This window comes from Theropithecus gelada, chromosome 11 (assembly GCF_003255815.1).
Source record: "Theropithecus gelada isolate Dixy chromosome 11, Tgel_1.0, whole genome shotgun sequence".
Lineage (NCBI taxonomy): Eukaryota > Metazoa > Chordata > Mammalia > Primates > Cercopithecidae > Theropithecus > Theropithecus gelada.
The window spans coordinates 96,128,066-96,142,855 of NC_037679.1; the positions used below are offsets into that span (position 1 = coordinate 96,128,066).

Here is a 14,790-nt window from a genome sequence, read left to right on the forward strand (position 1 = left end):
TATATATATATATATATATATATATGTATGTATGTATTAGCCAGGCATGGTGGTGTGTGCCTGTAATCCCAGCTACTTGGGAAGTTGAGGTACGAAAATTGCTTGAACCTGGGAGGCGGAGGTTGCAGTGAGCCGAGACTGGCCACTGCACTTCAGCCTGGGTGACAGAGCGAGATTCTTAAAAAAAAAGAAAAAAATCAGTGCTACCTTTTATAAACACTCATAAGCATATCAGCAAATTTATACCCAATTATATCAGAATCATGAATGTCAAAATCACAATGCCTTTGGTATAGCCGATTTCATTTTAAATAAGTATTGAAAAGAGGTCATCAATCGTTTGTCATTGTAAGCAATCAAGGAAAAACATTTGTGGAATACTCAACTCCGCTGGGCACTATGCTTCACAATTTAAGTTATTGGAAGTGGAAGGGTGGCAGGGAGACAATCTCAGAAATTGTTTTCTAATTTTCTTTTCAGACGATGTGACTCAAACGACTCCAGAAACATTCACAGAAGATCCTAGTAAGCTACGCCTTTTTTGTTTGTTTATGTGCTGTTTTATTAGGGATAGATAGATTGAAGGCCATGTCTATATATAGAAAAATAAAGACTTCAAAAGGGTTGGTGGATGCTCTGAGCTCATGCAGAGCTCTGTTGCCACCTTAGATGCCAGCACCTCTTTACACACGCCCAATCTTATTCTCTCTTCCATTTCTTTCTGTGATAGTCCCTCAACTGCCCGAGTCCACATACTTTCTCTTCAGCCTTTCTTTCCTCTGAGATCATCATCCCTTTATCTTGCTTTCCTTAGCTACTTTTCCTGACTGCATTTTTTCATTCCTTGTTATGTGTCTTTGCAGATCTGGTGAATGATCCTGCTACAGATGAAACAGGTAAGTTTTACTGTAGTTAAAAAAAAGGCATAGTTCTTATTAATATTAATTTTATTAATATTATTAATAAGAAGTATTATAAATAATAATATAAAAATACATTATATATTTATATATAATATATAAAATATAAATTAATTATTAATAATATTAATAAAATAATATTAATATTTATTCCAGCCTTGAATTCATTCTGTGCTTTTGTCTTTGCTTTTGTTTTTTGTTGTTTGTTTTTGAGAGGGAGTCTCACTCTGTTGCCCAGGTTGGAATGTAGTGGCACAATTTCGGCTCATGGCCACCACCACTTCCTGGGTTCAAGGGTTCAAGTGATTCTCCTGCCTTGGCTTCCTGAGTAGCTGGGATTCCAGGCACCTGCCACCACGCCTGACTAATTTTTGTATTTTTAGTAGAGAAGGGATTTCACCATGTTGGCCCAGCTGGTCTTGAACTCCTGGCCTCGGCCTCCCAAAGCGCTGGGATTACAGGCGGGAGCTGCCGCGTCCGGCCTGCTTTTATCTTTGGATACTGAGGTTGTGAGAGTGTTGTTCAGTGACAGTGCTGATTTTTTTTTTTTTTGAGACAGAGTCTAGCTCTGGAGCCCAGGCTGGAGTGCAGCAGCACAACCTCAGCTCACAGCAAGCTCCATCTCCTGTGTTCAAGTGATTCTCCTGCCTCAGCCTCCTGAATAGCTGGGATTACAGGCGCCTGCCATCACGCTGATTTTTGTATTTTTAGTAGAGAAGGGGTTTCGCTATATTCACCAGGCTGGTCTTGAACTCCTGACCTCAAGTGATCCACCTGCCTCAGCCTCCCAAAATTCTGAGATTACAGGTGTGAGCCACTGCAAGCCACCCAGGACTAATATTCTTTAAACAAATTATAATTATTTCCATTAATTCTATTCCCTTATACATAAAACACAAAGCCAGACATAGTCTTCCTCTTGCCACAGTATCTCCATTCTCCCTTTTCTTACTCTGCCTTGCATTTGCAATTTGAAGCCCTCCTCATACCTGCTGTTTTGTGCCTTTTCAGTTTTGGCTGATATTGCACCTTCCACAGATGACTTGGGTGAGTTCAGATCTGGGATCCCTGGGCCATCAGAGCCATTCTAGGTTTTCCCCAGAGCCCATTCTGGATGGTGTGCAATTGCTGAAGGATCCTAAATAGACAGGATGACAGTTTATGGAGCACATATTTCCAGTAGTTCAATTCAAATTAATGACATTGTTGAACACCCAATGAACAGGAACTGTGCTAATCTTTCTCTCAAAATTTCAAGACTTGATGGGTAAAGGCAAGACAAAAGTATAAACTCGTTTTGGAGGATAAAGGGTAGAAGAAGCAATGCTTCGACTGAATTTTTTTTTTTTTGAGACACAGTCTTGCACTTGTCGCCCAGGCTGCAGTGCAATGGCATGATCTCGGCTCACTGCAACCTCCGCCTCCTGGGTTCAAGTGATTCTCCTGCCTCACACCCTAGTAGCTGGAATTATAGGCACCCACCACCATGCCTGGCTAATTTTTTGTAGTTTTAGTAGAGATGGGGTTTCGCCATGTTGGCCAGCAGGTCTTGAATTTCTGACCTCAGGTGATCCTCCTGCCTCAGCCTCCCAAAGTGCTGGGATTACAGGCAGCTAGATTATTTATTTATTTATTTTTTTTTTTGAGACGGAGTCTCGCTCTGTCACCCAGGCTGGAGTGCAGTGGCCGGATCTCAGCTCACTGCAAGCTCCGCCTCCCGGGTTCACGCCATTCTCCTGCCTCAGCCTCCTGAGTAGCTGGGACTACAGGCGCCTGCCACCTCGCCGGCTAAGTTTTTGTATTTTTAGTAGAGACGGGGTTTCACTGTGTTAGCCAGGATGGTCTCGATCTCCTGACCTCGTGATCCGCCCGTCTCGGCCTCCCAAAGTGCTGGGATTACAGGCTTGAGCCACCGCGCCCGGCGCGAGATTATTTTTTAACAAGACACAGGAGTTCTTGACTAGGTTCAGTGCTGGGGGTGAGAAAAGGCTTTTTCTGGAGGGCACATTTGACTAAGTGCTTCCTGAAAGACAAGTAGAAGTGAACTAAGTTAATAGAAGAGGAAAGAGCTTTTAGATAACGAAAACAATACAAATCAAAAGGTGTAGGGTGGACAGGAAAACCAACCAGAGAGACGTTCATTTAAGGTAAGATTATAATTAGATTTGTGCATTGGAAGGATCACACCCCACCTCCAAACCCCCTACTGTATTCCCAAGGCAGTTGTGGAAAACTGATTTGACCGTGATCTATCGCCTGGAACTGGGAAAACCAGTGGGGCCACTGTTGCAGTGTTCCCAATAAAAGATGCTGGCCTGAATCAAGGTAGAGATAGTGAGAATTAAATGATGTGAGCTATAAGGGAGAGGGGATTGTTGAGATGACATCCAGTTTTCTTTTTCTTTTTTTCTCGCTCTGTCACCCAGGCTAGAGTGTGGTAGTGCGATCTCGGTTTATTGCAACCTCCACCTCCCAGGTTCAAGTGATTCTCCTGCCTCAGCCTCCCTAGTAGCTGGGATTACAGGCGCCCACAACCATGCCTGGCTAATTTTTTTGTATTTTTAGTGGAGACGGGGTTTCACCATGTTGGCCAGGCTGGTCTCGAACTCCTGACATCAGATGATCCACCCACCTTCGCCTCCCAAAGTGCTGGGATTACAGGCATGAGCCACCACGCTCAACCATGACATCCAGTTTTCTAGATGTGGCTGTTGGGTGGATAGTGGTCTCAGTCACTGAAGAACAACTAGAATTAGTGAAGGGAAAGATAATTAAGTCAGTTTGAGATACATTGAATGTGAAAGATCTTTGAAATATTCAAGAACTCTTCCATAAAAAGGCAGTTGGATTTATAGGTCTGGAGCTTAGGGCAGAGATGAGATTGGAAATATAGGCTTGGAAATTATCAGCATATAGACCTGCATTGAAACCATGGGATAGATGAGATCTCATAACACAGGTCCTAGTATTCTATTTGCAACACTTCCAGTGACATTTTCCCTGGTAACTCCCCTGACTAGTCTATTCATCTAACCCCTTGACTTATTCTTTATTCTGTGAATAAGGCCCACGTTAAATTTGCCCCTAGTTTAGGATGACCCTCATTATTCTTTTTTTATTTTTATTATATTATTGTTTTTTTGAGATGGAGTCTCCCTCTGCCACCTAGGCTGGAATGCAATGGTACAAACTTGGCTCACTGCAGCCTCTGCCTCCCAGGTTCAAGCGATTCTCCTGCCTCAGCCTCCTGAGTAGCTGGGATTACAGGTGCACATCACCACACCCGACTAATTTTTGTATTTTTAGTAGAGAAGGGGTTTCACCATGTTGGCCAGGCTGGTCTCGAACTCCTGACCTCAAATGATCTATCTGCCTCAGCCTCCCAAAGTGCTGGGATTACAGGTATGAGCCATTGTGCCCAGCCGACCCTCATTATTCTTTGCCCAACAACTTTTATCAAAATAATTTATGATGATGTGTCTAATCTACAGAAAATAAATTTTCCCTTTAAGGAAGAGCTTATACAGGATAATAATCTTTTCTCTACTTAGCTCTAGGAAGAAGCTCCTCTAAGCATATAACTCTTTGCCTTGTGTTCCTACTAAATTTGCTTCTTGTCAACAATACAGAGATATTCACAACACAATGAAGTTCTCAACTCTTTAGGAAGGAAAGGAGAAAGGAAAAAAACCCCATCCTACCTCCTAATCTCTTCAATTTTGTGGAGCAAATCAGCTCAATAAAAGTTTTCTTTTAGAAGTTGCTAAGAGTTATTAATTCATTTGCTCCCTATTTATGGGCACTCCAAGCAGGTCCTAAGTGAGGCAGCGTGGCAGTTACAGAGGTAGTAACTTCTAGAATTGGTAATAATGGAATAAAATTTCTGCCTTTCAGCCTCCCTCGGTGAAAAAAATACCACTGCAGGTATGATTGTTGCTTGCATGTCTTCTTCCTGTGGATTCTTTACCTCCTTGTTCTTTGGAGGTTACTTGGCACATCTTCTAGTTTACTTCCAATTATTTCTCAGAGTATTAATGTTCTTCACTCCCTTACTCCTTTTTTTAAAAAAATGAGCGCCCGTCATAAAAGTCATGGGGAAAGAATGGAACGAATATTACATGGTCCCCAAATGGCCCTCTCCCTAAAGTACCTTGCACTTTACATGGTGGTTAGTGGATTAGGAAGTGACATCAATTTAACTTCGAGGACTCCATATTACCATAGAGGTCATGGTTAAAATTGTGTTTCCTAATGTGCTGATAATTCTGATATATAGCTAGGGTTGAAAACTACTGGAACAGAGAAATAGCAACCTGCCTAAGTAATCTTATTTTTTTCAGAATGGGATTATCAGCATTTCTATTTTATTTTATTTTATTTTACTTTATTTTGTTTTGCTTTGTTTTATTCTATTTCTTCTGAGATGGAGTCTTACTCTGTCACTCCAGGCTGGAGTGCAGTGGCATGATCTTGGCTCACTGCAACCTCCGCCTCCCAGGTTCAAGCGACTCTCCCACCTCAGCCTCCCAAGTAGCTGAGATTACAGGCGCCCGCCACGACTCCTGGCTAATTTTTGTATTTTTAGTAGAGACGGGGTTTTACCATGTTGGCCAGGCTGGTCTCGAACTCCTGACCTCAGGTGATCTGCCTGCCTTGTCTAGTCCCCCCAAAGTGCTGGAATTACAGGCATGAGCCACCACGCCCAGCCTATTTTATATTTTATAATGGATAATCCTAGAAAGACTTTTTTTTTCTAGAAGTACTTTCAGAGATTATTTTATCTTTTTTTTTTTTTTTTTTAACGGAGTCTTGCTCTGTCACCCAGGCTGGAATGCAGTGGCACGATCTTGGCTCACTGCAAGCTCTGCCTCCTGGGTTCACGCCATTCTCCTGCCTCAGCCTCCCGAGTAGCTGGGACTACAGGCACCCGCCACCACGCCTGGCTAATTTTTTGTATTTTTAGTAGAGATGGGGTTTCACTGTGTTAGCCGGGATGGTCTCGATCTCCTGACCTCGTGATCCACCCGCCTTGACCTCCCAAAGTGCTGGGATTACAGGCGTGAGCCAACGCTCCTGGCCTATTTTATCCACTTCTAGTTCCAAGTAGGGAAGCACCAAAACTTCATTTAGTCAATTCCCTCTTGCTGTGTTTTTGGTGAGCAGGAAGGATGTAGCCCAATTTATGATGATTCTCTGCGGAGATTACTCTGTATTTTTTTCCTACTTTATCTATTCTTCCCAATACCTTTAATACTTTGTTTATGCTACTTTTATTTGGACCTCTTTATTTTTTGTGTTGGGCTTCTTCAGAGTGCTGGGATGAGAAATTTACTTGCACAAGGCTCTACTCTGTGCATCGGCCGGTTAAACAATGCATTCATCAGTTATGCTTCACCAGGTAAGGGATCCCAGAATGCCCAAAAAGCATCTTCTATGGTAGTGTTTTTGTGTTGGTAACTAATGAGTACCCACTATGGAATTGCAACCTTTGATGGGGGTCCAAGTTTTTAGCACAACCCTCCTAGCTATTTCTGAATGTACCAACTAGAACCTGAAGTCTGGGCTGAGGTATACAAAGAACAGGCAGAGTAATAGAACTTAGAAGGGAAATGAAGGTGAGGGCTGGAGGAAGGAGGGTCATGAGGGAAACACTGGCATACTCAATTTATTACCTGATAGAAGGAGGCTGAAGAAAATGGCCTAGCTCTAAGGTAGAAAATAGTGGGGAGGAATATTAAGCCTGACCCTAGGTAGACTGTGCAAAGTATCACAAAGAAGAATAATTAAAACAATGGCCTTTGCAACAACTTGGATGGAACTGGAGGCCATTATTCTAAATGAAGTAACTAAACAATGAAAAACCAAATGTTGTATGTTCTCACTTATAAGTGGGAGCTAAGCTATGAGGAGGCAAAAGCATAAGAATGATATACTGGACTTTGGGGACTCAGGGGAAAGCGTGGGAGAGGAATGAGGGATAAAGGCTACATATTGGGCAGGGTGTACACTGCTTGGGTGATGGGTGCACCAAAATCTCAGAAATCACCACTAAAGAACTTATCCATGTAACCAAAAACCACCTGTACACCAAAAACTATTGAAATAAAATTAAAAAAATAGAAGAGTAATTAATACCATTCCCTCCCCTATTTTCCAGTGGGGGGCAAAAGTCTGAAATACTTAAGGAAATCCAGTTGGGGAAGAGCAGATAGGGAAAGTGGGGAATACAAGAGTCGAAGAGGCGTCCCAGACCCAGGTTAGTTCTCCTCTCAAGGCTTTCTTCCATCTCCTTCCTTGCCTATGACATTGGGACGTCTGCAGTTTACGACGTATGTACATCGTCAACAAGGAGATCTGCTCTCGTCTTGTCTGTAAGGAACACGAAGCTATGAAAGGTAAGATGACGTCTGGATGTTTAATGGAGAGAAGCAGTTATGAGAGGGATAAATAGGGACATGAAATTACTATATCCAAAGTCTGGTATTGGGGGAGGGCTTTAGGCTACCCCCTTAGATTCCATCAGTTCCTGCTGGAAGTGATCTCAAATAAACAATCTATGTAAAGCAGTATGCTTGATATACAAACACAACCCTAAGAAAGGTACCCCTAGATCCCTTTTCTACTAGATTGTGACCCCACAGTGTCTCCTATTTGGAGAGCTTTCTGACACTCTGGCTATTTTAAAGATTATTCACTGGGGTTCTAGGGAAAATTTCAAGTCAGCCATTACAGATAATAGACTCTGCTAGTCTGCAGCCATGATCATAACTAAAAATAAAACATACACACACACACGCACTAATTTGGAGACAGTAAGGTTTGGATAGGACCTGTAAATAAAAAAATAGATGGGACATTTAGAAATCAGCTACGTTATAAATAGTTCACCAATTCCAGGAACAATGTAAATTTCGTACTGTAACACTTCAGGTAGAAGGAGGTAGAAAGAAGTTATAGGACCAATTACAAGGGCCCAAAATGTGTGGTTATAGACCATACATGGTGGGAACAAAGATACTCTCACCTTCCCCATGGCCAGCCCCGAGTGATGGCTGTGGTTGGTGAAAACACCACAGACAAAGCCATTTCTGACTCAGCAGCGCGCTTTGTGCTGAGTTCCTGAGTAAGAGCTGTAGTTAACTTCGCAGAAGGAAACTTGCTGTGTGCCCCCATTGGCTCTGTGCAGGCCACCTGCAAGGGAAGCACCTTGAGATTGAGGATGAGTATTTGGGACTCTAGGCACTTTCAAGTATCTCAGGGGACTTACTAAAGTTAGCTGTTTGCCCATAGTAAGCACATAAATGTATACTGAATGATTGGACCTCATTTTTCTATTTAATAGATCCATGATTAGAAGAATTGGCAGCTGGATATATAAAGGAAACTAACATTTACTGGTCACCTGTGCTAGGTACTTTGCATACATGATTTCATTTTAATACTCAGAAATATACTGTTGAGGTAGGTATTTTAATACTCATTTTACAGAAAGGGATAGTGAGGTTTATAAAATTTAAGAAACTTTCTAGGAAGTGGCAAAAAACTAGAGTAAGTGGCAGAGCTAGTTAAAACCCAGATCTTTTTCTCTCCAACCTTTTCGCTACACCACACTGCAAAGTCTTCTCTATCCGTTAAAACGAGAGTCTTTGTTATCTTCCTGCATTCTCTTCTCATGATGTTCTGCTTCTCTTCTAGATGAACTTTGCCGTCAGATGGCTGGTCTGCCCCCTAGGAGACTCCGTCGCTCCAATTACTTCCGACTTCCTCCCTGTGAAAATGTGGATTTGCAGAGACCTAATGGTCTGTGATCATCGAAAAAGAGGAAAGAAGAAAAAATATGTGGGTGAGAGGAAGGAGGATCTCCTTCTTCTCCAACCATTGACAGCTAACCCTTAGACAGTATTTCTTAAACCAATCCTTTTGCAATGTCCAGCTTTTACCCCCACTGTCTAATTTTTCACCCAAACTGATAACATTTATCTCATTTTTTAGCACTTAAAATACAAAGTCTATATGATTGCATAATTTTGCTGCTTCTCAATATCATAGACACAGTGAATAGATGATGACTATATGGCTTATATACAAACATTCTATGTACAATTTCAAGGGAGACTAAACTTTAGGCTAGTAATCTTTACTATTGAATCTGTCTGATATAGATCTTAGGGTTGTTGAAGAAGCTATCCTTGTCTATTTGGGCTAACCATAGAACTTCATTTATTTTCCTCACAAGAGTTTCCTAGACCAACTCCCCATCATTCACATGTTCCTCTTTACTCTTTAACTATTTTGCTGGCTTGCCCGAAAATTTGCCTGCCAAGTCTTCCTTATCATGGTAACTTTTGTAGTCCTGTAAGATTCTGCAACACAGTCAAGAATTATACAATTCTACTAGCAATACATAAGGACCCAAAAAGTCTTCTGCTAAGCTCAGAGGCTGGGGCTAAAGCATGAGGACTATGCCAGGTATAGAACTTGGACTCATAATTCCCTATCCAATTTTTCATGCAGTTGTCCAGTCGGGAAGTAAGGTTGGAAAGTAAGTCTCATTTACTGATTCGTTTATGGGTAGACTGGGGTTAACCCACCACCACAAAGCAAATTAGAGAGCTTAATGTGAAACCATACCATTGGTTGGCATTTCCTTGAGTTGCTACTTCATTCATCCTCCCAACTTACCAGTGCACGGTAGAAGTATTGTGCACATAGCTTTTGGAATATCCTGACTGGGGCCTAAGAAGGGCATTCAGACTTGAATTTTAATAGGCAGACAGAAAGTTTGCCTAATAGTTAATATGAAAGAGTGAAAGAAACACAATATTCAGACAACCCACATTCTTATCCTGGCTCTAGCAGTAACCGTGTAGCCTTGGATAAGTCATTTTCCTTCATTAGGTCCTGATTTAATTTCCTCATCTTTAAAATGAGAAGGTTAAATTTATCTTAGTTCTGCCGGGCACAGTGGCTCATGCCTGTAATCCCAGCATTTTGGGAAGCTGAGGCGGGTGGATCACTTGAGGTCAGGAATTTGAGACCAGCCTGGCCAATATGGTGAAACCCCATCTCTACTAAAAGTACAAAAATTAGCTAAGCATGGTGGCACGTGCCTGTAATCCCAGCTACTCGGGAGGCTGAGGCAGGAGAATCAATGGAACCTGGGAGGTGGAGGTTGCAGTGAGCCAAGATGGCGCCATTGCACTCTAGCCTGGCTGACAAGAGTAAAAGTCCATCTTAAGAAATATATATGTATTATATATATTCTTAGTTCTAAGATTTCCTTTAATTCTATGATTCTCTGGATTTAAATGCTTTATTCATATTTCTTGAAGCTTAGACAAAGTCTAATTTACAGCAACCATATCTGTTTTATCCTGGTGAGGATAGCAGTCCGTAATGGAATAGAACAAAAATCCCATTATAACAATTGACAAATTATATATCATGAATCCTTCTGTCTGAATAACTCAATAACTTTCTATAAAAGCCAATGGAATTCAAATAGGAGCTAGGAGACAAGTAACATAAGACAGTGGAGGTTGTATTCCTTTTATATTGCTGAGAAAACTAGTTAAATGATCAGATTCTTGCTGTTAAGAAATATTTAGTTTAATGGGATCTGTACAACTGATTAAAAAGAAATGCTACGAAAAGCCCCAAAGCATATAATCTCTATTCCTTATAGTCTCTAGTATTAAATGTACTCATTTAGACAGACATATTAAATGCATGTTTTAGCCACTTCAGAGAAGCCTCATAGGCACAGAGTTTCCAAGATTCATTTTAAGAATATCTTCGTGAACTTGACCCTCCTACTCCACATTGCAACATTTCCATCAGACAGCATTTCAATTCCAGTATTATGTATATTGCAAATTAAACATTTTAAAATATTTTTTTCCAATTTGTTTCTCAAAATAAAATGTCTTTTGTTCTGGTTCTTTTTCTCTTTTATGTTTACAAAAAAGGCCTGAATTTATGAACTTTTATTCCACTTTTAAAAATGTGTATCAGCCGGGCGTGGTGGCTCATGCCTGTAATCCCAGCACTTTGGGAGGCTGAGGTGGGTGGATCACCTGAGGTCAGGAGTTCGAGACCAGCCTGTCTAACATGGTGAAACCCCGTCTCTACTAAAAATACAAAAATTAGCCAGGCATGGTGGCGGGTGCCTGTAATCCCAGTTACTTGGAACACTGAGGCAGGAGAATTGCTTGAACCTGGGAGTGGAGGTTGCAGTGAGCTGAGATTATGTCACTGTACTCCAGCCTGGGTGACAGAGCAAGACTGTCTCAAAAAAAAAAAAAAAAAAAATATATATATATATATATATATAGCACAATATTGTTCACATGTCTCTTTTCTGCTATCCTCTATTCTTTCCTTCACTCCATAACTTTACCATCAGTTCCCCAACACTCCAAATGTATTTATACTCCTCCCCATGTGGTCCCCTTTTTCTTTTCTGTCCCCTGCAAGTCTGACAATCTTGCTCAGTGAAGTTTCATGCTGTACTCACTTCTCTTCTACATGATCAAATTTCTGTATGTTGCCATTTCTCATTGTTCTTATGTTCTCTACACTTTTAAACTCTTCTTACTATGTAAAACAAATTTGTAATCTGCTTTCCATGCTTTCTTTCCACATCCTTACAAAGTCTTATTTCCCCCTCTGACTTTCCCCTGAGAAAGGTCCCAGATCAAATTTCAGGTGGTTGTTTTCAGTCCCAGCTACTTCCCTCCCTCCCCTCCCCTCTGGCGGAAATTCCATTACCACCCTTAGTTGTGGTTGTTGTTTACCCCATCCCATCTCAGGTCCCTGATAATCTTGTTTCCAAGAATTAGGAAACCTTTTACTCGCTGTCTTTTCTTTTTTTAAAGAAGATTCAGGGTCGGGTGCGGTAGCTCACGCCTGTAATCCCAGCACTTTGGGAGGCCAAGGCATTAGGGAGTACCTGCCTTAGAGGTGGTTCTGTGAATTAACAAGATTATGTGTTCAAAGGTTTAGTAAGACTATTAAGTATATAATAAGACTATAGGTTTTTTTTTTTTTTTTTTTTTTTTTTTCTTCTTAAGCTGATTGGTTTCTCTTAAACTGTTCTTGAGTAGGTTGGCTTTTCCATTCTTTTCCTTGTAACAAAAGTGGATCACCTGAGGTCAGGAGTTCGAGACCAGCCTGGCCAACATGATAAAACCCTGTCTCTAAGAAAGATACAAAAAAATTACCCAGGCATGGTGGCAGGTGCCTGTAATCCCAGCTACTCGGGGGGCTGAGGCAAGAGAATCGCTTGAACCAGGGAGTTGGAGGTTGCAGTGAGCCAAAATCGTGGTACTGCACTCCAGCCTGGGCAACAACAGTGAAACTCCGTCTCAAAGAATAAAAGAAGATTCAGAAGAAAGTTTTTCCTCATTAAGGTGTTAATATGTTTTTTTCCTGGTGAGCCCAAACGACAACCTTACTAAGCAATGGCTTTCAATGAAAAGCCATTTTTTAAACCAAAATAATGGATCTTTAATATTAGAATTAAGGAATTTGGTAAAAATATCGTTAGATATTGAATGCCCTCCTGGTATCCTGAACAGATAGCAGCCTCATCTACCCATTCATAAAGATTCACTTTTATTTTCCCTTCTCTAATTGAGTTGATTCTATTCTGAGGCTTTTTCCATATTCCGTGCTTATCATTCAAGAAAATTCTCCTTTCTCCTCAAATGAACGCATTATGGAAATTCGAGTGTGTCTTCTACTCAGTAAATACAGTTCTATGCACACTTTTCCTCAGTATTGTTTTGACTGATGGCAGAGAGTGCAAACCGCAGCTGGCTTCCCAACTTCTGAGTCTTACTTTGATGACATATACAGCAGCATATGTTGCTTGACACAAGCTCCTCCCTTCTCCGCTTCAGGGTACTTGTGGCCAAAGTTAGATGTTTAACCAACCACTTTACACCTGGTGAGAAGGCACAAGCAACCTCTAAGATCCCTCTTCCTTTTGTACTGAAGCAGCTACAACACAGTGAAGAAGGAAGGGAATCCTAAAAGAAGTGGCAACAAAGATGGAAGAGCACCAGACCACGGGATAGCCAGATGAGAGCGTGACAACAGGCTGACACCAGGGTGGGGGAGCAGGAAGCTAAAAGATGGAAATTGCAAAATTCCAAATTCAAAACGGATTTGAGAAGTGGGGAAGGGGTCCTGGGGGATCTGGAAACTTAGGGTAAAACAGGAAGACATCAGGAGCACAGTGGAGGAGAGGCAGGGTTGTCCTTGTAGCTTTGTCAGCGCAGGGAGGCCTTGATTAAAAAAGCAATACTCTGATAAAAACGGAAGCCCTTGTATCTTTGAGCATTTTCACCAACCAAACATCAGGGAAAGTGACTTGTTAAGACTGTGGTAAGGAGAGGAACAGGTGGCCACAGTTTTGTTTTCTTTCTTTCTTTCTTTCTTTCTTTTTTTCTCTAAAAACCAGTCAAGCAGACCCAGAAGCAGCAGTCAGACGACAAATTCTGGGCAGAACCCAAGATGGAAAAAGCAAATGTTTATAAAAATAGAGGTGCAGAGCCCACAGCTTCCTGTTGACAAATCGACCTTCACTCTACCTCAAACCCTCATTTTTTTTTTAATAGCTGATAATGATTTTGTGTTATTTTTCAACTTGTCCAATCACTTAGAGTAAGGTTCTAGTTTATTCCTAACCCTTGGGTCTTGCAGTGCTTTTCTCTACCTCTGGTATTTTTCCCTTTCCTCTCCCTTTTCCTTTCTCCTATGTGCTTACCTGGCTGTACATCTGTGCTGTGTAGCTTTATGGAGTGTTTGGTTAAATTTATGTAACAATCCATAGGGATTCAAGATGATCTCATAAATTTGTGGGAGATTCACCTTGTCTTCCCTCCTCCACCAGACAAACAAACAAACAAACAAAAACCCCGAACCAAACCAGAATAGTTAAATTTTGAGCAAGTATAAGGAAATTCATTTTCTGGAAAATAATCTGTATTATACTGAAGAGATTGATGGATGTTAAGGTATCAACTGCATCATCGTATACCATTTCCTAATATGTGCTTCTGTCCCAAATGATCAAACACAAGGAGTTATAATGAATGGTAATGAGAATTGTACACAAAAACATTTCTTCCATTTGTATAAAATTAACTCTATAAATCCATCTATTCTTGAAAATGGATGAGATTTTAGGGGAAAGGAGAATGAAGTGGTAGTAACACAAATAAGCAGGTCAGGCGCGGTGGCTCACACCTATAATCCCAGCACTTTGTTTGGGAGGCCGAGGCAGGAAGATCACCCGAGGTCAGAAGTTGGAGACCAGCCTGGCCAACGTGGGGAAACCCCATCTCTACTAAAAACACAAAAATTAGCTGGATGTAGTGGCCTGCGCCTGTAGTCCCAGCTACTAGGGAGGCTAAGGCAGGAGAATCACTTGAACCTGGGAAGCAGAGGTTGTAATGAGCCAAGATCTCAGGCCACTGCACTCCAGTCTGGGCAACAGAGTGAGACTGTCTCAAAAAAAAAAAAAAAAAATACAGATAAGCTTATGAAAATGTGTAACATTAACATCAAAATCAATACATGTTGAAAACAAAAATGACTTCAAATACTTATATAAAATAATAAATGATAGCTCCTTAATTGGTTATTAAGAGAAACTGGTTTGCCGGAAGTTAATTTATAACTTGAGAAAGTCAAACAATTGTGGTCATTTATGTTGCCACTATCTGACAAAGACTGAGATAGAAAGATCTGACATAATGTAATAATTCATAATTAAAGTACAAGTACTCACAAGAATGCCAATATATTCTAATGAGATAGGGTAGGAATAATTTATCTCTTGTCATGTAGAAACTAAAAAAAA

General features: G+C 41.0%; 1 protein-coding gene across 5 annotated transcripts in view; it reads left to right on the plus strand.

Moving 5' to 3' along the window:
- MFAP5 (microfibril associated protein 5) overlaps positions 1-10,860 on the plus strand; it is a 17,832-nt gene extending 6,972 nt beyond the window's left edge. For 2 of the 5 annotated variants that reach the window (XM_025403504.1, XM_025403501.1), the window contains 7 exons: positions 481-525; positions 864-896; positions 1,932-1,967; positions 4,815-4,844; positions 6,231-6,318; positions 7,242-7,315; positions 8,616-10,859. In XM_025403504.1, coding sequence (XP_025259289.1) covers positions 481-525; positions 864-896; positions 1,932-1,967; positions 4,815-4,844; positions 6,231-6,318; positions 7,242-7,315; positions 8,616-8,728 — 419 coding nt within the window. In that variant the 3' untranslated portion in view covers positions 8,729-10,859. Of the gene's footprint in view, positions 1-480; positions 526-863; positions 897-1,436; positions 1,446-1,931; positions 1,968-4,814; positions 4,845-6,230; positions 6,319-7,241; positions 7,316-8,615 lie in introns of all 5 variants that reach the window. The other 3 variants (XM_025403502.1, XM_025403503.1, XM_025403505.1) reach the window with 3 other exon arrangements.
- Positions 10,861-14,790: the final 3,930 nt, after the last annotated feature.